This window comes from Colossoma macropomum, unplaced genomic scaffold (genome assembly GCF_904425465.1).
Source record: "Colossoma macropomum unplaced genomic scaffold, Colossoma_macropomum, whole genome shotgun sequence".
Taxonomy (NCBI): Eukaryota; Metazoa; Chordata; class Actinopteri; order Characiformes; family Serrasalmidae; genus Colossoma; species Colossoma macropomum.
The window spans coordinates 703651-728131 of NW_023494809.1; the positions used below are offsets into that span (position 1 = coordinate 703651).

At 38.2% G+C, this 24481-nt stretch overlaps 3 protein-coding genes across 4 annotated transcripts in view; all 3 read right to left on the reverse strand.

Annotated features, from left to right (window-relative positions):
• Nucleotides 1-9287: 9287 nt before the first annotated feature.
• On the reverse strand, nucleotides 9288-14837 carry pkdc (protein kinase-like domain containing). 2 transcript variants are annotated; one of them, XM_036558193.1, is made up of 3 exons: nucleotides 12944-14837; nucleotides 12387-12627; nucleotides 9288-11366 (listed from the first exon to the last, which is right to left on the reverse strand). In XM_036558193.1, exons 2-3 carry the CDS (start codon nucleotides 12621-12623, stop codon nucleotides 10620-10622), a joined length of 984 nt encoding a protein of 327 aa, XP_036414086.1. In that variant the 5' UTR covers nucleotides 12624-12627; nucleotides 12944-14837; the 3' UTR covers nucleotides 9288-10619. The 2 variants fall into 2 exon arrangements, with proteins under 2 accessions (XP_036414086.1, XP_036414085.1); XM_036558192.1 differs by having other exon boundaries at nucleotides 12387-12624; nucleotides 12942-14837.
• Nucleotides 14838-15148: 311 nt separating this feature from the next.
• Nucleotides 15149-22426, reverse strand: LOC118798696. The gene is made up of 6 exons (XM_036558194.1): nucleotides 22375-22426; nucleotides 22139-22215; nucleotides 20043-20340; nucleotides 18761-18915; nucleotides 16873-17155; nucleotides 15149-15454 (listed from the first exon to the last, which is right to left on the reverse strand). Exons 2-6 carry the CDS (start codon nucleotides 22209-22211, stop codon nucleotides 15304-15306), a joined length of 960 nt encoding a protein of 319 aa, XP_036414087.1. The 5' UTR covers nucleotides 22212-22215; nucleotides 22375-22426; the 3' UTR covers nucleotides 15149-15303.
• Nucleotides 22427-22849: 423 nt separating this feature from the next.
• LOC118798499 overlaps nucleotides 22850-24481 on the reverse strand; it is a 7971-nt gene continuing 6339 nt past the window's right edge. The window contains exon 5 of the mRNA XM_036557875.1: nucleotides 22850-22866. Within this exon, the coding sequence (XP_036413768.1) occupies nucleotides 22850-22866 (17 nt within the window). The remainder of the gene's footprint in view (nucleotides 22867-24481) is intronic.

Sequence of the window (24481 nt, forward strand, 5' to 3'; positions counted from 1 at the left end):
AGAACTCCAATTCATTCAAAGAACGTTATTTTTACTACTATGAATTGAATTTTAAGGTAATCCCATTTTCACAAGTACAAATGACACTTTTGACCTTCTAATTATTACATGCAAGAAGAGAAAACATCTGAAACATAATAATTAGAATGTCAATATGTTAACTTTATTATCACCTGTGAAAACTGGCCCACCATATTAAAATTCAAATTAAAATTTACAATGAAAATAAAATTTTTAAATTTGAATTTTATTCAACTGTCAAAACTGTTTCTCATATTAAAAAACATTGGGAAAGCAATGGTATTCTACAGCTAACATGCTAAAATATAATTCCAGTGCTGCAGATTACAAGCTAAACCATTCTGCCGTACCTGTGGCTGATAGATTATTGTTATGCTTTGCTGTTAATGAGATATGATTGTTTCTGTTAAACAGTGGTTGATATTTCTAAAGTCATCAGGGGCCAAAGACGTGATTCTGAGGGAAAATATGAGAACACTGTGAAAAAGAGAACCCTGTTCAGTACAGCAGAACACAGTACTGTATGCAGACATAACACACTCAAAGCTTTGGGTTTAAAACAACGTTCACATGTTTGTGCTTGTACAGATGTTGAATGAATGAATGAAACTGATGTGTTTTTCTAAATGTTTTTTTCTAATAATAGTGATTAAGAATCTGTTGGCACTTCACGACAGCCGACCTTTAGAGTCTATAGAGAATAGATAGCTTTTAAAATAGACTTTGTAAATATAGCTTAAAATTCTATAGTGTGAAATGTTTAACTTTTATTTTTATTCTGTTGTTACTGATTTAATGATTTTCATTTACATAACCATGAAACTAGTGATAAACTTCTGTTATTAAGTAGTTATAAACTGCCAAAGTCTGCATTATAACAGCAGGACTGAATGTGAAGCTGCTCTCTTTAAAATAAAGTCTCTGTTTCAGTTTGTAGTCGTTGTGTGTTTAGCTGCTGATTTGTGCCCTTATGATGGTGAACTCATTAATAAGCATATGTGAATGTTCTGTGGTCTAAATGGGCTCTGAGCACAAATTTGAGGATATTTTTAAAAATTCATCAAATTTTACTGCAAAAAAAAATGAATTTTGCATCACCAGATATGTTATAAATTATAAAGGAGGAGGAGACGGTCACTGGTCAAAATATAAATGGGAAGACTTGTAACATTCAACGTGCTGTCTGTTTGCATAGAAAGTCCCACCCTTTAATAAAAACAGCAGGAAAATCACATTTTTTGTGTGTCATTAAGCCAAATGCTACAAATTGTTTATAAGGTTGTTATAATATTTTATCAGTAACTTTAAAATGGTGAAATGGTGATTTCATCTTCAGTTTGGAGTATTTCGGCCTCTCCTCATTCAGAGAGAGAGTCTAGTCTTGTATGGCTGAAAGAACTGCCCGGCTGTTTTGCCAAGACAGCCACAGAGTGGACAGACTTTCCAATAAGGACTTTGGTATCATTCTTGATTGCATTTTTAACTAAACAAATAAAAAAATCCAAAATTGATTTTGAATAAAAGTATGAAAATGTTATTGGGTCATCGGTCGGGTTCTGTTAGATGTTCATCAAAGATATAGTTAAGCAAAATAATATCACTTTAGACCAATCAGAACAAGTGCTGAGGGTTTTCCTCATCAAACTACACTCTTAAAAAACGATGGTTCTTCAAGGTTTCTTAGTAAAGAAAATGGTTTTATACAGAACCATGAACAAGTAAAGAGCCCTTTGCACACATATTAGGTTCTTTGTATAGTGAAATGATGGGGAATGTACTGTAGATGGTTCTATATAGAACCATTTTCTTTACTGAAGAACCCTTGAAGAACCATCTTCTGTAAGTGCTGTTTGGCGTGAATGGCTAAAGACAGAACAAATTGATGAATTCTCAAATTTTTATACAATTCAATTTTCTTTATTCATGAATCAGCATTAAAAAACACCAAAATATACAAATGTGCAACTGTTACACATTAGTAAATAATAATAATAATAATAATAATAATAATAATAATTGTATTTATAGAGCAATTTCATACCTGCTTTACTAACAGTAACAGAACTAATGTTAGTTTTTCTTTTATCTCAGTTCCTGTTCTTTAACAGCAATGTGTGTATATATATATATATATATATATATATATATATATATATGTATATATATATATATATAATATAAGAGAATTAAACAAAAAAAGAGACAGAAAATACAAAAAAGAGAATTTTGATTAAAAGCTAAATTAAAGAGTTTTGTTTTCAGATGTTTCACAGTGTAGAAGCAGAATAACAGAAAGAGGCAATAAAAAGCTTTTATAGAAAATAAAAACAACACGTTAATATGTAAATATGTATTCTTATTGGGAGATTTCTACAATTTGGTACAGAAATGAGTGCATAATTTTATTATACTCAGTTCAGTTGTACTAAAATTCCAAAACTGAATGGTCAGATCTTCACAGGCTAATGCTGATGGTGAGTGGATCTCAGCTAAGTTCTCATTCCTGATTGATCTTCATGGTTCTTCTGACTGTACATTGTTCCCCTCGTGTCTCATTGTCAAGGCTGTGTAGACAAAATGCTTTTAATTGCTGGACCTCCAGCTGCTGCTGAGCCCACTTTCTTTTCTCCAGTCTAATCTGCAGCGGCATGTTAAGCTCGTTATTGCCTTTTCTTTGTTTTCTGGAATTTGTGTCCAAGACGCTGGTCCAGAGTTCAGCTCAAAGGCCAGAAAAAACAAAACAATCAGAATATTTCCACTCAGAAGAGTCCAGACACGTCCTGTGGATCTGCTCTCAGAACAGATGTGCTGCAAACAATATGCAGTATGTTATTTTCAAACACATCTGTGTCCAGTTAAGGGACATTCCACCCATAATTACATGGTTAAGATGTAATCAGAGCGGTTCAGAGTGGTTCAGAGCGGTTCAGAGCGGTTCAGAGTGGTTTGGTGTGAAACGCTCTGTTCTAGATAAACTTACTGAGTCAGAACTGTTCACAGTGGTGGTGATAGGAACCAGACATCCACCTCTAAAAGCTCCCTCACAGAAAGTTCCTACATGAAATGGTTATGAATTCACTGCCTGATGACTGAGACACTGTTTTATGATAGTTTAGAGAACTTAAACTCCATTCATGGTGGAGGGATACATGCAGGGCGCTGTGAGGCAAAATAGTCCCCAAAGAAAACTGATTATTTTAGATTTTCCACTATTTTCCATCATCAACATTCCATATAAACTCAGAAGACTCGTGTAGGTTCACTGGTGGTTCTGGATAGTAAATAAAATGTCTATATTTGTGTTGTAGTCATGGCGACCCCTGGTTCCTATCACCACCACTGTAAAGACATCTGAACCATTTCACACCGAACCGCTCTGAATCACTCTGATTACATCTCAGTGTGTAAAAGTAGTGCGACATAGACAATAAAAACATTATACCATAATAATTTTTGCCAATTTTCTTTAAAACAAAAACAAAAATACTGTTTTATTGATGCATATTATACCTGATTATGATCAATTAAAGAGTTTAATTGAAAAATATTTTGTATCTGCAAACATTTTGGATGTAGCAAGAAGGTATCATGAAAACACGTGTTCATTTCTCTAATATAGGTGATATTAATCATAACATAGCACTGATATTTGTGTAAAGCTCACTCTCAACTTATATCATGAAAAAATAATAATGAATTCCTGAATGTGGTTTATAACGTTTGTTTTGGTACATATACAAAAACAGTCATAATTCGTTGCTACATGACATTTTCTAACCTCTTACTCTGTCTTTAAGACTGATATATGCAGATGAGCTCTTTTCTGACTGGGCGGTGCCAAACTGCACCAAACGGCTGAACAGGTGGATATATGTAACATATGTGCTGCTTTTTGTTTACATTTGTTTACAGTGTTGTTTACTAGTTTACTTTTTTTACTGGTTTGATTCATTCAATGATTTTTACTCTTTTCATGCCTTTGTTCTCTGTTCTAAAGCTCGGCTACACTGCAAATGAGGGTCACCCTCAGGGTACTCAGAGTTTTAATAAAGGTTGATTGATTGATAGATGGATTGATTTGTGATGCAAGAGAAACTATTAGTTTCCATATTAGGACTGGATTTGGGAGTTTTTTTTACAACTTTAACAATGTTTACATGGTACATCTATTATTTAAATTAAATAAAGTGAGGAAAATGATTTTTCCTTTTAGTTGGGCCTTTAAGTGGATCACAAAAGTTGAGATGTGTCTGTTTCACACAGTTTTGTGTAATGATCTTATTTTATACAGGTTCTCACAAGTCCAGCTACAGTCAGACTTACCTTAACGAGCTCTTTAACCATTACTTACATAACCTTTAACCATTGGAATGTTTTCTTTCTGCCTTCTCAGAAACTTAGAATAAACTACCCTGATTTAGGATGAATGTTTAGTCAGGCTGTAAATGTAAATATATAAGCCTTTTAGTGCATTTGAATGTTTTACCTCCACAGAATGATGCTGTTCAGATCTTGCAGTGCAGAACTGTGACTATTAGAGCTCGGCCTTCAGTTTGGACCATAAGTGTCAAAACTGGGTCTGAAATAATGCTAATTTCTGCTCCTATGGGATTTCTTATACTGTGTTAGCCATTCTAGAATAAACACAAAGATTTAAAGCTTGTAAAAATTATTACGTATGTTTTATCTGAAACTTGTAACAGACAGTATCATATATCTGAGCTGGTATGTGTTAGTTTTACAGTGACTCTTTAAGTAAAGAGTTCTAATATAGAGCTGCTGCCGCCGTTTTTCATCCCTAACAACTAACCGGAACCTGCTTAGACTACAACTCATATTCACAGTCAGTATCTAGAACCTCCAGAAGAACTAGAGTGACCTATTTTCTCTTCACCCATTGTAAATCAGAGTGTGATTGGGTGATTTGCTTCCTAATTATGTTGGTAATGTGTTAATCTAACATGTAAGGCCTTCAGTACAGCTCCTGAAGTCCTAACCAATGGTAGAGCAGCTCAGCTGTATCTACATAGAGACCACAGAAAGAACAATCCTGATTGGATTATTTACCATTGGGTGTTTCAAGATTTCAGCTCTTGTATTTCCAACCAAACAATGACATAAGAGTAATATTACAATACTTACAAAGGTTACATGAAACATAATGATTCTATTAAATGAAATAGAATTAAACATTACACATGTGTTTATTTCACAGAAATCATTAGGCCTTCTCTGGAGATCTAAAAGGTTCTCAGGGTTCTGCATGGCTGATTTGTCAGTTTATTTTCATATTTCAGAGTGTGAGGTGTAATCAGAGAGATTCAGAGTGGTTTGGTGTGAAATGGTTCAGATGTCTTTACAGTGGTGGTGATAGGAACCAGGGGTCGCCATGACTACAACACAGATATAGACATTTTATTTACTATCCAGAACCACCAGTGAACCTACACGAGTCTTCTGAGTCTATATGGAATGTTGATGATGGAAAATAGTGGAAAATCTGAAATAATCAGTTTTCTTTGGGGACTATTTTGCCTCACAGCGCCCTGCATGTATCCCTCCACCATGAATGGAGTTTAAGTTCTCTAAACTATCATAAAACAGTGTCTCAGTCATCAGGCAGTGAATTCATAACCATTTCATGTAGGAACGTTTCTGTGAGGGTGTAAGGGTCCAGCCTGCGCTGCCGGCCACCAGCAGAGGGCGACGGTGGCAAAGTGCCCAGCCTGCCAGAAGTGCCATAACTTCAGGAAACTCCAATTCCCAGAAGCCCACGGGCTGATTAGGCCCAACCTGACACACCTGTGGACTCCTCTACTTAAGGCTGTGGCAAAAAAGTAGCTCTTTGTCCCACTTTTGTAGAGTGGTGACCAGTACGGTACGCAGCCCAGGTGGGTATTTAAACAAAAAGAAAAGAAAAACAAAAAAGAAAAGAGGGCTGGAAGAAACAAAAGAGAGTAATTGCCCCAAAACTACTCAAAAAAAAGAAGGCTTGAGCTACAAACGGCTCCAAGCCATTTAAAGGTGTCTGCTGCACTAAAAGTAAACAAGTGAAACATAAAGTCTGCCTTCCCTTCAGAATTACAGCGGAAGAGTCTTTTATTTTCTCATTGTCTTTTATTTCACGTTTCTAGTTCAGCCTCTGTTTGAGCTGCTTTCAGCGTTTCCTTTGTTTGTTGCTGTTTTTCCCGCCTTTTTTTCTTGGTCACCTGTGCTTCCCGGTGGCGCAGTGGTAACTCCACCTGGCTCTGGGTACCTGATCCCTAACGTGACAACTCACATCCCACTACCTCAATAAATTTATTTAACACCCTTTTTCACTGGTTTTCATTTTTGCACTTGGGTCCGCCTCCCTGCCGCCCCGTAACAGAGGGAGCTTTTAGAGGTGGACGTCTGGTTCCTATCACCACCACTGTGAACAGTTCTGACTCGGTAAGTCTATCTAGAACGGAGACGTTTCACACCAAACCGCATGAAAGAATGAACTATTTAACCATCCTCAAAACTGAGCCAGCTTTCACACTCAACTACCAATGATATCACAAACCTCTCTGTGCTCTTCAGCAGGAACACATTAAAGCTCTTCAGTTTTCCTGCATTATAGCGACATCTAGTGGTGCCAAAACATAACCTTTTTATATTCCAGTACAAACTATATGCACAAAAACTAGACAGAGTTGAGAAAAGTGAGTTCGGTATTAGAATGAATCTGAGTTTATAACTGTGCTGTATGGCCTGTTATGATGTGAAGATTTGTTTTTAGATTAAAAGAACCTGTGTGCATATAAAGGTGATCAGATTTCTGAAATGAAAAATGGGGACACTTCCAGTTCAGCAGTCCACACTTCATTAAAATATCCAGTGGACATTTTAGGGGGCAGTTCCAGTTTCCTGCATTTTGTCCATGATAACTGCTGTACTGTAATGAACTCTGGTGAAGGCTGACTGACCAAACTGAGAACTAACTAACTTTGTGTCAGAAAATCATACAGTAGCTACTATGGTGAGTGAAGAAAAGGCCAATATCCAGACCCTAAACACCCCCTGAGCAGCTCCAGTTCTGGACAGACAGAGACGCTGCTATCAGCAAACACCATATGTCATATATGGACGGCTGATAAAGTGATGCAGTTTAAACTGGTGCTCTGTTTGTGGATCTCATGGTGGCTACGTTCAAGCAGACTGTCTGCCTGTATGAATCAGAGCCCACCGATCAGCTGATAGTGATTCAGTCCCGTAGCTCCACCCCTGCTTTAACTCCTGGGTCACCTTGTGTTATAAAAAGACGTTTGTGGTGATGTTGTGGACTCACTTGACACTTCACAGCTTCGGCCTGACTTTTACACAAAACCAGACGAGCAAGTGGTAGAAGTGGTCAGTAGACAGCAGCAGCACCCTCTGCTGGCCAAAACAACCACAACGCGAAACGTCTGCCTGTCTGCTCTGCTGCAGGTCTTTTTTAGGACTTTCAGGTTCTGTTTTTTAATCCACAGTTAAAAACGTCCCCATTTTTAACTCTGAACTGTGACGTCTGGTCACCCTAGTGCATATTAAACGGGGCTTTCAGCCTAAAAACTAGAGCTTAATGTGCTATTTGCTGTTTTTTTTTGTATTCTACACAGCATTTTATCTCTCAGGTTCATCAGTTTCACAGAATTAACAACTTTTGTTTTCATATTTCATATTTTGCATTATTTATCAATTCTCTCAGTAAAATACCCAGCTTGCATTATGCAAATCCTCACTGCTGGCCTACCCACTGAGCTACAGGCTAATATTTACAAGCTAACTTTAGTATTATCGTATCTCAGTCGTCATAACATACCATAAAGAAAAGTTATTCTGTCTTTATTTAGCACTAAATAAACACTAGAGATGAATTTTACCCTTTCATTGAGAAAAGGAGCCAAGCTAAAGTAAGATATCTAGATAGCCAGGTAGCTACTTTGCTAACTGTAGCTTTTAGCTTGTTGTTTATTCTGTCATACATGCTAAAATGTGAGTTTGCTACATAACTAATAAGTATTTTATTTATATTTACCCAACACACTGAAATCTAACGACTTTTGTAGTCAGCTTAAATAACTGTGACCTGTAATAACTGTGTAGAATGCAAGTTTGTTAATGGGTCATTGACATGATGTGCATATTTTGTGTCCATTATTTTCCCAAAAAATAATTTAATAAATACATGACATATCAAGTTATTCAACAACGCCTCTTTTTTGTGAATTTTCATTACATCCATCCATACATTCATACATCATCTAAACCGCTTATCCTTCTGGGTCGCGGTGGGTGCTGGAGCCTATCCCAGCTGTCATTGGGCGGAAGGCAGGATACACCCTGGACAGGTCGCCAGTCTATCACAGGGCAGACAGACAGACATACACATTCATACACACACCTAGGGGTAATTCAGCACATCCAATCAGCCTGACTGCATGTTTTTGGACTGTGGGAGGAAACCGGAGTACCCAGAGGAAACCCACGCAGACACGGGGAGAACAGGCAAACTCCACACAGAAAGGAACCTGGTCGCCCGGCCGGGAATCAAACCCAGGCCCTTCTTGCTGTGAGGCGACAGCGCTACCCACTGCGCCACCGTGCCGCCCCCATTACATCCATATAAAACTTAATTTAGTTACTTTTTGCCTCAATGTATAAAAATGGCAGGTGGGGCAACAGTCCAACCATGCATACTGATTAAGTAAATGATCAAAAAAAGGTAATTTAGTGATATAAAGTTCTAATTAAATAGTTTGACATGAATTTGTTTGAAAACTTATTCTGACATGCTTTTACAAAAAAGGGCCCGGGATATTGCATGGTGCGGTGCCAAGGTCACAGATTTAGTAAAAGTGTGATGTTTGAGTCGCGATTAGGACGGTTCTGTTTACCATGTCAGGTGGTCTGACCTCAGGAGAACCATGAACATGTGCAATTATTATAATAATGTTTATTTATTTGAAAAAAATGTAAGTATAAACTCAAGTTGAAGGACAAAGATTTCTACAGGTGTCAAAGTAGATCCTGTTTAATTTTAAATTAGTCTGAAAAGTCAGGCGGCGCAACCAGTCAGTCAGATGGAGCAACCAGACCAGCATAGTTTAATAACTGAAACAGGCAACTAAAGCTTTAAGAACTCTCACTGTATTTAAGATAAGAAAATACGCGTCATATTTTTTTGAAACCTTCTGTGTCAGTGACCCTTATAATAGATGGCTAGCCATGGTAAAATTTTTCACTAATGTGAGCAACACACATCTTTTAAAATAGCTTTATTTTTTTATTTGTACAGTACGCACCACAAATAAAAACAGTGATTTCTTATGAGTCACAGTGAATGTTATTAAATAAAGTACAGTAATACAGTCCCCAGTGCTGGTCCAGTGTCTTTTCCACACAGTGATGATGGTCAGGGCTGCAAAATGTATCGCTTGTTAACCATTTATGCAATAGTGATACAGCAGAAGACTCCAATACGTAAATAAGCCCTCTGACCAACCACAGTGTTCTTTACCACGTACTGTGAGCATCCTATCCAATCACAGCTCTAGTTAAGTTTCTGTGTGCATTCATTTGACGCAAGAAACTTAAATTTGATTGGTCAAAACAGTCGTTATTTATGTTATACTTACATTTATACACAGTATATTTGTTTCATGTATTTATGTATTGTTTTTAATATATATCAGGTATATGTATAAGTGCAGTTATTTTTTTACTATTTATTTCTTCTTTTGCCTGTTATTTTAACTCTGCACTGTAAAGCACATCGAAACACACTGTAATGTATGAAACGTGCAATGAATAGTTTATAGTAACAGACCTTTATGAATAGAAATTTACCTAATAGTTTGTTAATGACGGTTAATAATTATATATTTGTGCATTAATAAGTGCTGCCATTTAAATTATTAACCATTTACTTGGTGACATAAGTCAAGTCCCTACACTGAGTTCTAATTAATGATTACTTATGTTCAGAAAGGTCACGTCCACCACTTTATAAGAAAAAAATATGATTAAGCATTAAAATTTAATGCAAGATTAAAAATAACTACTCCATAATTTAGAACGGGACAATTATTAAGCAGTTATTCATATTGATCATGAATTGTTGGCATTGCAACTAAATATTTCAAGCTGAGTATCATCACTAAATTATTATTAACAAACTATAAGTAATGATCAGGTTTCTTCTATTCAAAATGATTGATTATTTATGTCACCAAGTAAAGGGCTAACAATTCAAATGAAACCGTTTATTAATGGATATGTAACTTAATATTTATATAATAGGCATTAACAAACTCTTAGTTAATGTCTGTTGCAGGTTGAAGTGTTCCTATAGTTTAGTTTTCTGTTTTTTGAGGTTAATTTTTTTATTATTTTGTTTTTTTTAAATACAGTATCACACGCAGGATGGCACTTTTAAAACCCTACTAATGGGTGGCTCTTTAGAGAACCATGATTGTCGATGAGACATGAGGTCACTTTTAAAGTTTAAAAGAACCTGGGAGGAACCCTTAAACAGGTGTAGACATTTTACACTATGTGAAGATGAAAATGTTCTAGTAGAGCTGCTTGATGCTTCACTTCCCTCTGTCCGAACTCTGACTGAGTTTTCTGAGGACGTCCTGCGCGAGCCGCTTGCTGTACCTGTTGATCTTGTGGTGTCCCGGCATCCAGCCGAGAAGAAAGCGGTGAAAGTCGGTCCACGCAAAGGCGAACAAACCTCGCCACTCGTCCTCCAGCTCCGCGAAATTCACCCTCTCGCTCGCGGCGCCTCTCAGCTCTGAGAAGTAGAAGTCCAGGTAGCCTGGCACTTTCTTCTCGCACTCTCTCTCATCCATGCAGCTCCCGAGGAAATAGATCACGTCCTTCATCCCGCAGCCGCCCCCGACGTACTGGAAGTCCACGGCGGCCACGCGGGTGCCGTCCTTGGAGAAGCAGAAGTTGGCCAGTTTGGCGTCACCGTGTAAAATGGTCTTAAAGCAGCAGCGGTTCAGCACCGCGTCGATCTCTCCTGCAGCCGCCTTCAGCTTCTGGTCTCTCATGACCTCCAGCTCGTCCGGACGGGTCTCCAAGTGCCAGTACGTGCCCACCGGCCAAAGACCCTGCGGAGACACACCCAGGAACAGGCCGTGGAAGCTGGCGAGCCATCGGAGACATGCTTTTATCTCTGCATCCCGTACGCTGGTTCTCCTTTCCGGGAAACCGGCAGCATCCAGGTCTTCCAGAACAATCAGCTGCTCGTCACCAAACGACTGCGCCGCGAGGCATTCGGGGATCCGGCAGCGCTCATTGGTGCTGTAGTTCTGGTACCAGTGAGTTTCTACCTGGTGAAAGAGGCAAAATTAGAAAGGTGACGATTCATGCCTTGATTTTTGGATTGTCAGAGCAGCGGTCACACTGCTTATAGCCCAGTGCCTCAGCCACAATTCACATTTTAATCACTAAAAATGCTGAGCCTGAGGCCCAAGTGGCTGCTTGCCTTAAGCTGGGCTTAAACTACACAACTTTTTTTTTTTTGCCTGATTTTAACCTCGATTTACCCCTTGCGACAAATTTTCACAATCTGAAGCGATTCTCCAGGAGCTTGTCGTGGAAAAAATATCTTCGCAGCTTTGCTCCCGACACAGAACTCAAAAAAGCACAGTACCAGGCTCGGCAGGAAAAATGGCACAACTCTTTTATTGAAGATTAACAGAAAAATAAAAGGCCTAAGCCTTCAAGCTTTATTTGCTTCATCTATTGTATTTGAATTTGCTTTTATTTATTTCTAGTACAACTGTACTTTTCCTTTTTTCCCAATGCTAATTTTAATGTCTCATGATATAAACAGACTCCAGCTGTATCTGTGTGGCCCACCAAGTCACAGCTGATACCTCAAGGCCACTCACACACAGCCAAACTGCTTATCCACCTTTTTTTCCTTGTATATGAATAACTATGATTGAATTCATCTATTACTTTTGAAAAATCTTTTATATTTTACATTATCAAAAACTCCCACAAAAACAGTGAATTCAAAATGGGACGTTTTTCCATATGTGGACTGTCTAGACTGAGCAGTGGATGGTGATAAATACATTTTTGGCCAAAACTTTATAATAAAACTATCACAAAACAATGTCTCAGGGATCAAGCGACGCATTCATAACCATTTTGTGTAATAACTTAATGGGTCGTCTGTAATCGTCTGTATTTCACTACTTCACTCCTGCGTATGGGTTATTTGTTTTTTCAGGGTTTCTTCACAAATAATTCCAAACTGTATCAAATGAGTCGTGAAGTTTGAGATGTCATGATGCACTGAATTAGAAAATCCTGATGGAGCTGCTGTGAGGAGGCCCTACCTGGTAGGACCTGACCTTGCGCTGGTGAGAGATGTCTGTGTTCCAGCCTCCCGGGTGGTGTTTAGACTCCTGAGGAAACATCACATGTTTGACCACTACAGATGGACGGTCGCAGCCTTGCAAGTGGACCCTCACTATCTGACCATAGCCACTCCACAGCGTCTGAATCTTGGCCCCGATCTGTAGGCTCTCTGCAGAAGAGGCTTGCAAGATGAGGTCTTGATATTCCTGCTTCATTCTTAGGAGTAAAAACCCTCTGTTAGTACAAAATGTGTAAAAACATCAATAATAATTACAATAACTACGAAATAACAACATATAACAACCGCTTACAACGACTACTAAAGCAATAGCTCTTGTTAGATCACACCAGGCTGACGTTGGGTTCTTATTCGAATTTTCCCGTTCCACCTTAAATGGTGCAGCGCCAGAATGTAACCGCTGCGGCATTTAAGGTGGAACGGGAAATTCGAAAGAGAAGCTAACCTACATAACACTAAAGTTATATCACTTGTTTATCTGACTCGTATCAGGAACCTTAATACACATAAATACCTTTGTAAGCAGTTGTTCGTCAGTAACCGAGGATCGGCGTTAATACCTGCAGCCCATTTCATTCAGGGACAAACGGCTGCGCCAGCGCCGGCAGCTTCCGGTCTGTTCACGCACGAACGGAACTATGGGAAATGTAGTCCCTACACTACAACAGCAGTAATATAGTTCACCCGCTGTGCAGAGGCTCATGTTTTCCAGCTCCAACGCTTCCCAAACCATTACTTGTTATGTAAAATATTACGGAGGTCCAGACAGGCCAAAAGCTGTGGCTATAATTTGCTGGATTGTACGGAGCCCTGCTGGTGACATCCCATGTAAATAAAAATAACATGTGGTCACGCCATATTAACATGTGGGAACGAGATCCGAATGCGTGGCCATGACTTAGTAAGGCGTGGGAAAGAGATCATGCCTTATTAAGCTGTGGTCAAGGCTCAATTACCTCATTCCCACCATCAAGTTGTGGCCCCTCATTAGGATCTCGTTCCCACACCTTACTAAGTTGTGGCCACGACTTAATTATCTTATTCCCACACTCTACTAAGTTGTGGCCATGCATTATTTTATTTATACTATACCAGCAGGGCTCTGTATCATCGTTATTTAATTTCTTTGTGATCTCAATATGACGATTTAATTATCTTGTGATCTCGAGATAGCAAAAGTTGTTATATGGAGATCACATCTTAATTTCGTTTCGCGATTTCTATGTAACGACTTTTGTTATTTTGAAATCACCATGATAACTATGTTGTGATCAAGATGACAACTTTGTTACCTTGAAATCACAAGATGGTTTAATGTGATTTAATGGTTTCTGTGATTTTATCAGCAGTGTATTTAAGGGTAAATAAAAAGTGTTTATTATTGACTTAGATAAACTGTGCTGTATCAGAGTGAATTCAGTCCATATATTGTTTTCTGTGCAAAACAGATTTATTTACTGCACATTTTATTATGCAAAGTACAGATTTTTTAGATTTTTAGATTCTGAATCATTTTATTTCCCTCCACAAACATCACTGGTATCAGCCTCAGGAATATGGTCTGTTGGGTTGAGTTTGCAGCCCATCTGCCCCACAAAGCCTTCCAAACTCAGAGAGAGTGACACGTCAGCAGGCTTTAAAGCCTCTTAGCACTGCTGTGTGCTGCACTTCTGCTTAATACATAACAGGAAAAAAATGTTTTTTTCGTAATTTTTTTTTGTGAACAATTTTGCCTCGTTAGAAGGTCAGAGACATATTTTCATATGTTCGGACATTATTTAAATTGGCTGATCTTTACCAAATGTGCCGTTAATTGTGTGAGAGGACTCTGTGGTGATAAAGCAGAGAGAACATACACACTGATGACACACTTTGACACAGCAGTGTCCCCATCTAATCGTATTGTTTCCTGTGCTCTAATGTAGAGCTGGGCGATATGACAAAAATATAATATCACAATACTTTAAGAATTTTTTATGATACACAATATTTATCTTTTTAGATGTCTGGCCAGTAAAAAAAGAGAAATGACTCAGTAGAGATACATTTTAAAAAAAACTATCAAAAACTATTTGTCACTAAATCCAGTTAAACTGGACTAATTTTGCTCTCTTTATAATGAATCATGCAGCTGGTCAGTGTCCACAGGTACTGACGACATACATTATATGTTCAGATAAGCATATTATATTGCAATGTGACGTAATTTATCATGATAATATATCATTATCATATTGCCCAGCCCTACTCTATCGCATCCAATCAGTGCCATTCATCATTGCATATTATATATCGCTGCTGTCGGAACAAAACTTTATCTCCATTTTTCTTGTTTTTCAGGTTTTGTCCTAATTTGAAAATGCCTGTTGTTCTTTACATTGTGTGTAAATTTTATGATGAACGGACCAAAAGAAACAGCCCAAAAACGATGTGGAAAAAAGTCTGGTTCCGTTGACTTACATTAAAGGAGAAGGAAAAAACCTACTTTAAAAGTAAAGTTACCAATTTGGAGATATGAGGTTTTCATCCGACAACAGGGATAAGTTTAAACATAATAATATACAGTTTGTCAGAATTTGACACAGCTGAAAGAATCCAATCAGGGCAGCTGTGAAACTCTGCCGCTGTGCTCACAGACAGTTTTACAGGTTTCAATATGATGCAACTGAACGAGACAAGAGAAGGAAGAGATGAAACTCAAGGTCTCCAAGGCTGCAAATGGGAGATTATGAGCTGCAACCAGCTTTCAATCAAACTTCAGCTTTACAATCAACAAGAATTAATAATCCAACAAGTTCCAGACTTTAATTTCAGTTGAAGTGCAATCACGGCTAACAACTGACTGAGAATTAGCAAAATAAAGGCCAAGAGGTTCTTCAGATCAGAGGAGCTCCAAACACCTCCACCTCACACAGAGTGAGAAACTCCTTCCTTCCTGGAATCACAACGTTGATGTACCGTCCCTCCATCCCGTTACACTCAAAGGATATGGAAGGGGTCTGACCTGCGTTAGAGACCAAACCACACCTATAGAAGCAGGAAAAGAGAGATGGAATTATTACCAACAGTAGGTTATTTTACAGAGGAAATGTTAATAAATCCAAATTTGAATAAATGGGATGCAGATTTTGAGCTGTGAGACCTGAAACATATTTTACACAAGGACATGAATGCAAATGACCACACTTGGCCAGCGCACTGCAAACGCTCGGTCCTTCCGTACAAACTGATGGTGTAGTGTAGTGGGTACCCCCTCTGCCTTCTATGCTGTAGACTGCAGTTCAGTCCGCTGCCTGGGTAACCAATAAGAGTCCTTGGGCAAGACTCCTAACACTACCTTCACCCATCTGTGTAAACTGATCACATTGTAAGTCGCTCCAGATAAGAGCATCTGCCAAATGCTGTAAATGTACAAACTCACTGTGCATTGTTATGTTAGTGTGGCAGTACTGAAGGGGGCGCTAGAGGACACATCAGAGAGGATCTACTGTTATTCCAAGAGCCTCAGCAGCTGAACGTGGACAGCAGAGGAGAGTGAGCTGCTTCAGCTCTTCTGCTGGAACTGAAAGGCCATAATGGACCTTATTAACTTTGTTTATGTAAGTCGTCTTGGAATGAGACTCAGCTGTTCATCTGCTGTGGAGTGCCGGCAGAACAAGACCACTTGGACAGGCTTGGCTGTCGTTATAGCGCCCCCTGCTGTAACACTCAGATTGCACTTGCGTCGCGTTAGGAAGCATCTGTGATCGCGTCCTTGCGTGAAGTGTGTTTCAAAGCTGTAGATTTCAGGATGTGATGACCTCCCTTACTTTAACTGCCCTGTATCTTAGCACTATTTTAACTTTAAATATATTTTATTTTATTTGGTATTTCACTCAAGATCTTTAATCTTCAGCTTCTAAATTTTAATATGTGATTCATATGACCTCTAAATATTTTCCTAAACTTTATCGACTCTTTTGGAGGTTTAGTTCAGTTGTGGCTGCTGTTCAGCGGTGAAAGCTGTATGGAAATGACTTGATTATGATCACATTTGCACTTCTTACTTCTAATGCACTTCTTATGTCTTTTGTAACAGTCCTCACGAGGCCTTTCGGAGATGCTGGATCTCAGGGATGTTATGAGCTGTGTTATTATCAAATGCTTTCATTTTTCTGTAAAGCACTTTGAATTGACACTGCGTTTATCTGTAAGCCTGTACTTATGTTGTTATTCTTAATTTAATACATATTCATTTAATCTGAATTAGTGATACAATTCCATCCCTGAATAGTGGTGTGTTGTGTTTGTGTTTTCTCACCAGTAGCTGATAATTAATAACAATAAAAAACAGTGTTTCAGTTGCATATATTTTTCACCTGGCATTTTATTGAGACAACTTGTCATTTATTATCACAACTCAAGAGTAAAAAATGTTTTGTCACTTAAACCTGAAGACAGTTTACCTTGGGTTGTTGTTGCCGTTGTTGTCCAGACTGTCTCCAATTCTGATTTCAGCTCCATTCAGTCTCACAGAAGTGGCCTCCTGCCTGTTAAAGACGGTGATGGTAAACACTTTGTGCCGTTTCAGCAGGTCCAGCCTCCACCATGGACTGAGGTCGTGGTTCGTGTGTGTGCAGGAACTGTGAGAGAACACACCATCTCGGTTTCCGTCAATGGCGTTGAAAGGAAAACCAGTACCATAAATGCTGGACTGTGTAGCTCTTCCCGTCAGTGCTAAATTCTCTCCTGCACAGGAAGCACAGTCAAAATTCTTGATTTATTTATAGCAAATAGATCACTAATTACATCTAAAAGAACAAAATACCTGATTCATAGACAGTTTACAAAAAAGATAAAGTCAGAATATGAAGGTAGACACGGTTCATTCTGACAGCGAAGTCTGAATATTTAATTCCCTCACTTATCTTTTCTGAATGTTACTCTTTTCTTATGAAGGTCTGTTTTAAAGAGTAACTCCACCCCAAGACCTTTTTTCATTAACAGCTGAAATGCGCTGCTCTGTAATAATAATATACATGAGCTTTGCTTAAAATGTGAGCACATCTTTCCAAACTGTAATAATATCATTTCTATCGTGGTCAGTTCCACCTCTGCAGCGCCCCCTCTGGTTCAACTCTGCTATAGGCATGGATGCACAGTACGCAAATCAGTCAAACAACGTTACCGGCCCCTGATGACGCCCCACTCGCGCCTCACTCATAAATATGAAAGCAGAGGAGCTGAGAGCGAGGAGAGAACCGCACTCACACACTGAGCTAAACACCCCCAGCACCACCTCACAAGGCTGAGATCTGCCAGCTGTCTGTACCAACTGTACATAACCCAGTTAATCTGAGCTCAGTTTGGAATAAAGATGTTATGATTAGCACATTTACTGATAGTTTTCAGCATATGAGTAGATAATCTGAAGGTCTGATTAAGTGAGGATTCTTGGGAGTCTCCATAAAGCTGCCGGTGTTGCATCCGATTCACGTTTCCCTTCACAACTCAGACCCTCAGCGCGCGACTCACTAAACAGACATTAACAGCAAACAACACTGGAACTACAGAGAGAGAAACTGTTCAGGAAAGGTTAACGTAAAAAGGCCGTTGTTACCGACTGTGTTAACCTTTCTTGGACTTTTTTCTTTATTTTATCGAATATGGACCAGCTGAACAGATAACCAGAAGGAATGTTCTACCGTTCAGCGCCTCTGCTGCTCACTGTCAGTCATTTTCTGCCCTATATTGAGTTTTTGGTGGTTTGAGTCAGCGGCTCATACTGTTAAGGCTCAAGACGCACTGCCTGATCAGAAACTCCTTCCCGCGTTGAAGATGGGGAGGGTAGTGGAGAAAAATCGTCCGCCTCATAAGACTCTCAGATACAAAAGTGCCGTTTGATTCTGTCTCTCTCCATATTTTCTGGTAGCTACGTACGCTAGCTCTAAAAACACAGCAGCCCAGCCCACCCGGCTTCCCTCGCAGCCCCACCTCCAAACATCACTGCAGTGCCCTCCCAGCTGGCCCCACCCATTTTAGAGCATTTTTCAAAGTTGACCCAGGGGTGGTGTTACTGAACACAGTGGGGTGTAGTTACTCTTTAACTGTCTTGCAGATACATATTTGGCTTAACACTGCAACCACATCATGAAGAGACTGGAATCTGACAGTGTAGCTTGTACAGTTCCATATTTATTAACCATTTCAGGATAAAAGCTCTGATGTAGGATGAAGCTTCTCATGCCCACAGAATTAGATGTGAATTTTACATTTGTAAACAGACGTAGACGATCAGTGCTCTTGCTCTGAGTAAACATGGACTCTACGTGTGTAGTTATGTTTTGTTCTCACCACGCTGAGTGGGATATCCATAGACTTCAACCTCACAGAGAGTCAGAATCCGGTAGTTTCCAGGTATGATGACGTTTACATAACGTCCTGAGAACCTTTTATCCCAGTGGAAGGTGAAGGATCTTCCTGGAGGAATGGAAGAAATCACCTCCGCTCTGAAAAGTAGAAAACACACAGACATTTAAGCTCCATTTAGGAATCATCCACAACTTCTGTCCTGCTCGACAAAATACATACAGATCAAAAGTGAATGTTGTCTTTCAGCAAAATCATGATAATCATGATGAATCTTAACATTTCATTTCACACCACTTCATGCCGGCATCAGGGTGCTGCCTTCGCCTGACGCTGCTTGGCTGTGTCCGTACAGTGTGTGGCGGCAGAGAGATGGAGCTGCCGTGACCACTCATCACACAGGTGCGAGCTGAGCACCGACACCCTTAAAAACGACCTCTCTCTGGAGGGCAGGGCAGGGCAGGAGACATATTAGATTTATTGACAATATTTAAGATAATTTTACTTGACAAGACACCATTTTTTGCAGTGCAAAATCAGAAAAGGCCTCAGTATATTGACCACCTAGGTATTTCTTCCTGTGGGGTTTCAGTATCATGTTTCAGATCATCTTACACTGCAAAAAATAGCATCTTGTCAAGAAAGATTATCTTAATTCTAGTCGATATATCTAATTTCTTGTTTTAAGATGGTTGTGCACTGATTATAAGATTACTTAGCTTATTTACAAACATTTTCACTTGTTTTAAGTAATTTCATTAAGTAAAATGATCTCACTACACTGGCAGATAACTTAGCTTGTTTCAAGCACATTTCTTACAACAAGCACAATTATCTGCCAGTATATTGTGAGAATTTTACTTAATAAAATTACTAAAAACAAGTAAAAAATGTTTGTAAGTAAGTTAGATAATCTTAAAATGGGCTTATACCAATCTCAACAGGAGAAATATTGGATATATCGACTAGATTTAAGATCATTTACTCTACAAGATGCTATTTTTTGCAGTGTAAGTGCGTGAACTGAAAACAGTAGCTTTTAAAAGAAAAGTATAGGATTGGTATCGGGCGGTACTTCGTGTTTCAATATCGGTATCTGTATCATTATTAGTTGCCAATCACTACTTAATGCTGACATCATAAAATAAAGTCTGTTATTTAGGGTATATTAATGCTTTCAGTAGGTTTTTTACCGGATTAACAAAATCAAAGTTCGCCAGAAACTCATGAAGCTTGCAAGCTAAAGTGTGTCTTTGAGTCCTCTCACCGTGGATTGTCATTTCCGTTGTTGCGCAGAGAGTTTCCGATGTGTATCTCAGCTCCGTTGATCCTCTCTGAATAGCCGTCTCCTCTGTTAGTGATGGTGACGGAGGTCACTGTGTACTCGTCCAGAAGGTCCACTGTCCACCAGGGGTTTTGTTGAGAGTTGGTGGCGGTGCACGACCCATGGTTGTAATTCGAATCAGTATTTCCATCTATAGCGTTGTAGGCGTGACCGAATGGAGCCCAAGGGTTGCCATACAAGCTTGACTGTGTGGCTTTTCCATAGAGAGCGAGGTTCTTGCCTAGAATGAAAAGAGCAATGCAAGTGCAAATGATTCTGTTCAATTACTCTTTTTTGTTGTTATTTTTTTTTAGTTGCTTTGAGACCCAGGCCCATTGTTTGAATGTATATTTCCATCTATAGCATCCTAGGCATGATCGTTTGGCACCCAGGATACAGGTAAAGTAACCAGGGTGAATGTTGACTGTGTGGCTTCGCTGTAGAGAGTGAAGATATCAGGATTAAACAGAACAGAGCGCAACACAAAGCACTAGTAATTCTTTGAATGTGGTTAATGATACTAAAATTTAATAGTGAATGATCATATTAGGTAATATTCAAATGGACTGATTTTTTAAAAAAAAATATGCTTATAATAACTTTTTTCTATAAATGCTGGTACCTGCAGTTCAATTTGGGGTTGAATCATGGGTACTAAGTGGAAACATGCTGGCAGGATTATAGCACATTGTCACAGATTCCCCCTTTTGTCCCTCTGAGTGTGTCTGTTTCTCCCCCTCTATGGTAGCCATGTGACTTTTGTTTTCTTGTGCCATTTGCTTTTGTTGTTGTTCTATGTCTCTTCCCTGGTCCTGCCTCCTTATTATCTGCTCCACCTGTCTGTGCCCACCCCCTCAGTGTATTTATACCCCTGTGTTTGTTCAGGCTTGGTCTTGCATTGTTGATGTTACGCTGCTGCTTGTTTTTGTTGATCTTGTTTGATTTTGTGTCATCATGGACTTCTCTGTTCTACCACCCTCTGCTACTCATTAATTTGAATAAATGCTGCTGTCAGAACAAAACCTCGTATCTCCATTTTTGTTGTTTTTCAGATTTAAAAAAAAGTGAAAATGCCTGTTGCTCTTTACATTGTGTGCAAATGTAATGATGAATGGAACAGAAGAAACGGCCTGAAAGTAAAAGTCTGGTTCAATTGACTTACATTAAAACAGTAAGTTTTTTTTTTCTCCCGTAAAGTTACTATTTTGTAGATATGAGGGTGTCTTCACATTTCTCAGTGATTGGTGAAATCTGCGACTACTGTATTAATTAACGTTAATGAGCCGGGGAAGCCCTAAACCTGCTGCAAGAGATAAAGGAAAGCAAGTTCTAGGTTGAGGTGAACCTCTGGGGAGGTAAAGCTTCAGCTATTACTATACTGTAAAGGTGTAGCGCTTTGTTTTATGGTGCGGTAAGTAACGAGTATTTAACAGGTAAATATGTAGTACGTATATGTACATTTTCTGGTACATACTTTGCACATGCATAATTTACACAAAAAACTACCAGGTACCTACAGCTGCACTTCCGATGAATTTAATAGGTAAATATGAAGTGTATTTGTATATATTAATTATTTTACATTTTATATATTCTTTGTATTGAAAGTCACAACACATTACATTTCATTACATTACTGAATCCTGGGCTTTGTGCTTAATTCATCCATGTTTTACACGTCAGTTTGCTTTTACCATTGTCTACTTTTGGATTCAGACAGAATTTTGTGAGTTACAGTTGGTTCAGACAGAGATTTGTGGACTACAGTCGGGTTCAGATAGAAATGTATCTGGCATTTTGTGTAGCTACAATGTCTTATAGCAGAAAACCTTAAAATTTCAGAAAAAGAAAGACTGCTATCCATAAATAATTGAAAAAAAAACATATAGAACTTTTTTAAAATTGTTGTGGCTTTGTGGTTTAACACATCTGAAAAAAAGACATGACTGTGAGGATAAAGTTCAGAATGGCTGTTTAATATGGTGGCATTTACATGTGAGCTGACCACGCTGAAATTAAAAAGAAAAGCTGATGAGTACCTTTGGTGGAAGATGCATCAATGAAACCAGACGCTGCAATGATCCCAAGCAGGTAAAATATATGATGATCCATTTTTCTAAAAAACAAAATTACATATATTACATTAAGTCTTTTGATTTGTGCACATTTATTGTAATGTACTATATTCATTCTTTATTACAATATTCTAAAACACTATTTTCTAGCAAAATTACTATAAACATTCAGCTGCATCACAATTCTGAGATGAACTCACCTGTAAGTGAAGGGTGCAGAATGGATGCCAACAGCACTCAGGCCTTTATATAAGGCTTAATATTCAAAACAGGTCATGACTTGTTAAATAATTCATAGAATACACATAGTCACAAAATAGGATATGAGCTATAAAGCCATCCTGTAATGTGGGAGGGGGCTCTGTCTATGTTTACTGTTTTTAATGTGATCTGTACTTCGTCTGAATTCCAAACCAAATTTACACAAGATATAAAATTTACACAGAACATCTGCTTCAATGTGATGGTATACGACTGTGAGCTGAACCACACTGGAAGTGAGGCTGGACATTTGAACCAAATTTGCTGTTCAAATATCAGCAAATCTTCATGAATAATGTTTGATTACTTGGATGTTCATTTTTTTATGTTATGTATATAAAATTAAAATGCAGAGGGTTTAATGTTATTTTTAATATTTTATATTGGTTATGAAACAATCCATAGAATGTTTGATCACATGAGGGCGTTGTCTATGTGCATTGTTTAAATACAAGTTATACATTTAACAGAGCTGCAATCAAACCAGTGGATAATGTCAACATTGCCTCACCTTAGTGCTACTATCTCTTGGTGCTGAGAGGGTATATTTTATATTTCTGTATGCAGTTGCAAGTCCCAAAGATGTACAGTTCAATTTATTAAATCAGCTTCAATTGAATTTTCTGACAACAATCCAGAAAATTATAACTACCTCATAGCCTCACTGGACTCCCATAAAAATATGCATATAGTCATATGCAAATGTTTTTATGGACACATCCTGTACAGAGAACATGCTCCTCCTGTTTTAATGTGCTGTCTATTTGCTGAATTCAACTTATTATAAAGTCAGTCAATTGATTACTGAATGACTTAAATATAATAACACGACGGTTGGTGTTTGGTAGTGACAAATTAAAAAAGTGAACCCTGCTGAAAAAACAGCGACTAGGATTAAAACTTGGGAATTGGATGAAAGATTACTATTACACTGCAAAAAATGGTGTCTTGTCAAGTAAAAATATCTTACATTAGTCAATAAATCTAATATTAAAATGTTAAAATTGTTGTAAACTTAATTTAAGATTATTTAACTTATTTCTACACATTTTTACTAGTTTTGTCATTTTATTAAGTAAAATTATCTCACTATATTGGCACATAATTTTGCTTGTTGTAAGAAATTTGCTTGAAACCAGAAAAATCATCTGCCAGTATAGTGAGATAATTTTACTTAATAAAGTTACTGAAAACAAGTAAAAAATAGAAATCAGGAAAATAATCTTATAATCAGTGCACAGCCATCTCAAAATGGAAAATGTTAGAGTTATTGACTATATTTCAGATAATGTTATTTGACAAGATACCATTTCTTGCAGTGTAGAGACAATAGTTTCCTATAGGACACGTTTAGATTATGTTAGGAAACCATCAGATGCAAGTGGATTCAGAACATCTGTTAAACCATTACAATGTGATATCAACCCATCAGGAAAACACAGAATAACATTACAGATTGTTGGACACCACCAAAAACCAACAGACACTTTTAATGGTTTCTGTGATTTTTCAGCAGGGTTAGCAAATCACTGTCGTCGGAAGAAAAGCTCGTATCTCCAAAATACTAACTTTACAGGAGAAGGGAAACAACATACTTTACTTTTAATGTAAGTCAATGGAACCAGAGTTTTTCCAAGTCATTTTGGGTCATTTGTTTCGGTCCATTCATCATGAAATTTACACAGGATGTAAAGGACAATAGGCATTTTAAAACTACATCAAAAATGTATATGAGATATGAGGTTTGTCTTCTGACAGCAGTGATATTTAAGTGTAAATAAAAGCAACTCCTGATTTTGCCAAGTCACCGATGTCCTGAGGGCAACAACTGTGATAAGGCCATCAGACCAACAAAACACATCAGCCAATCAAAATCTCTTAGCGGCTGTGACATCATCAGTGTGCGCCTGTTGTCTTTCCAAAAGAAATGTGAAAGAAGGAGCAGAGCTAACCGACCTGCTGAAGTTTCTCATCTTGAGGAAGGCACACTTCTATCAGACTCCTGCTTATTTTCTTCAGCTATATTGGTAGTTAGGCTGAGAAATG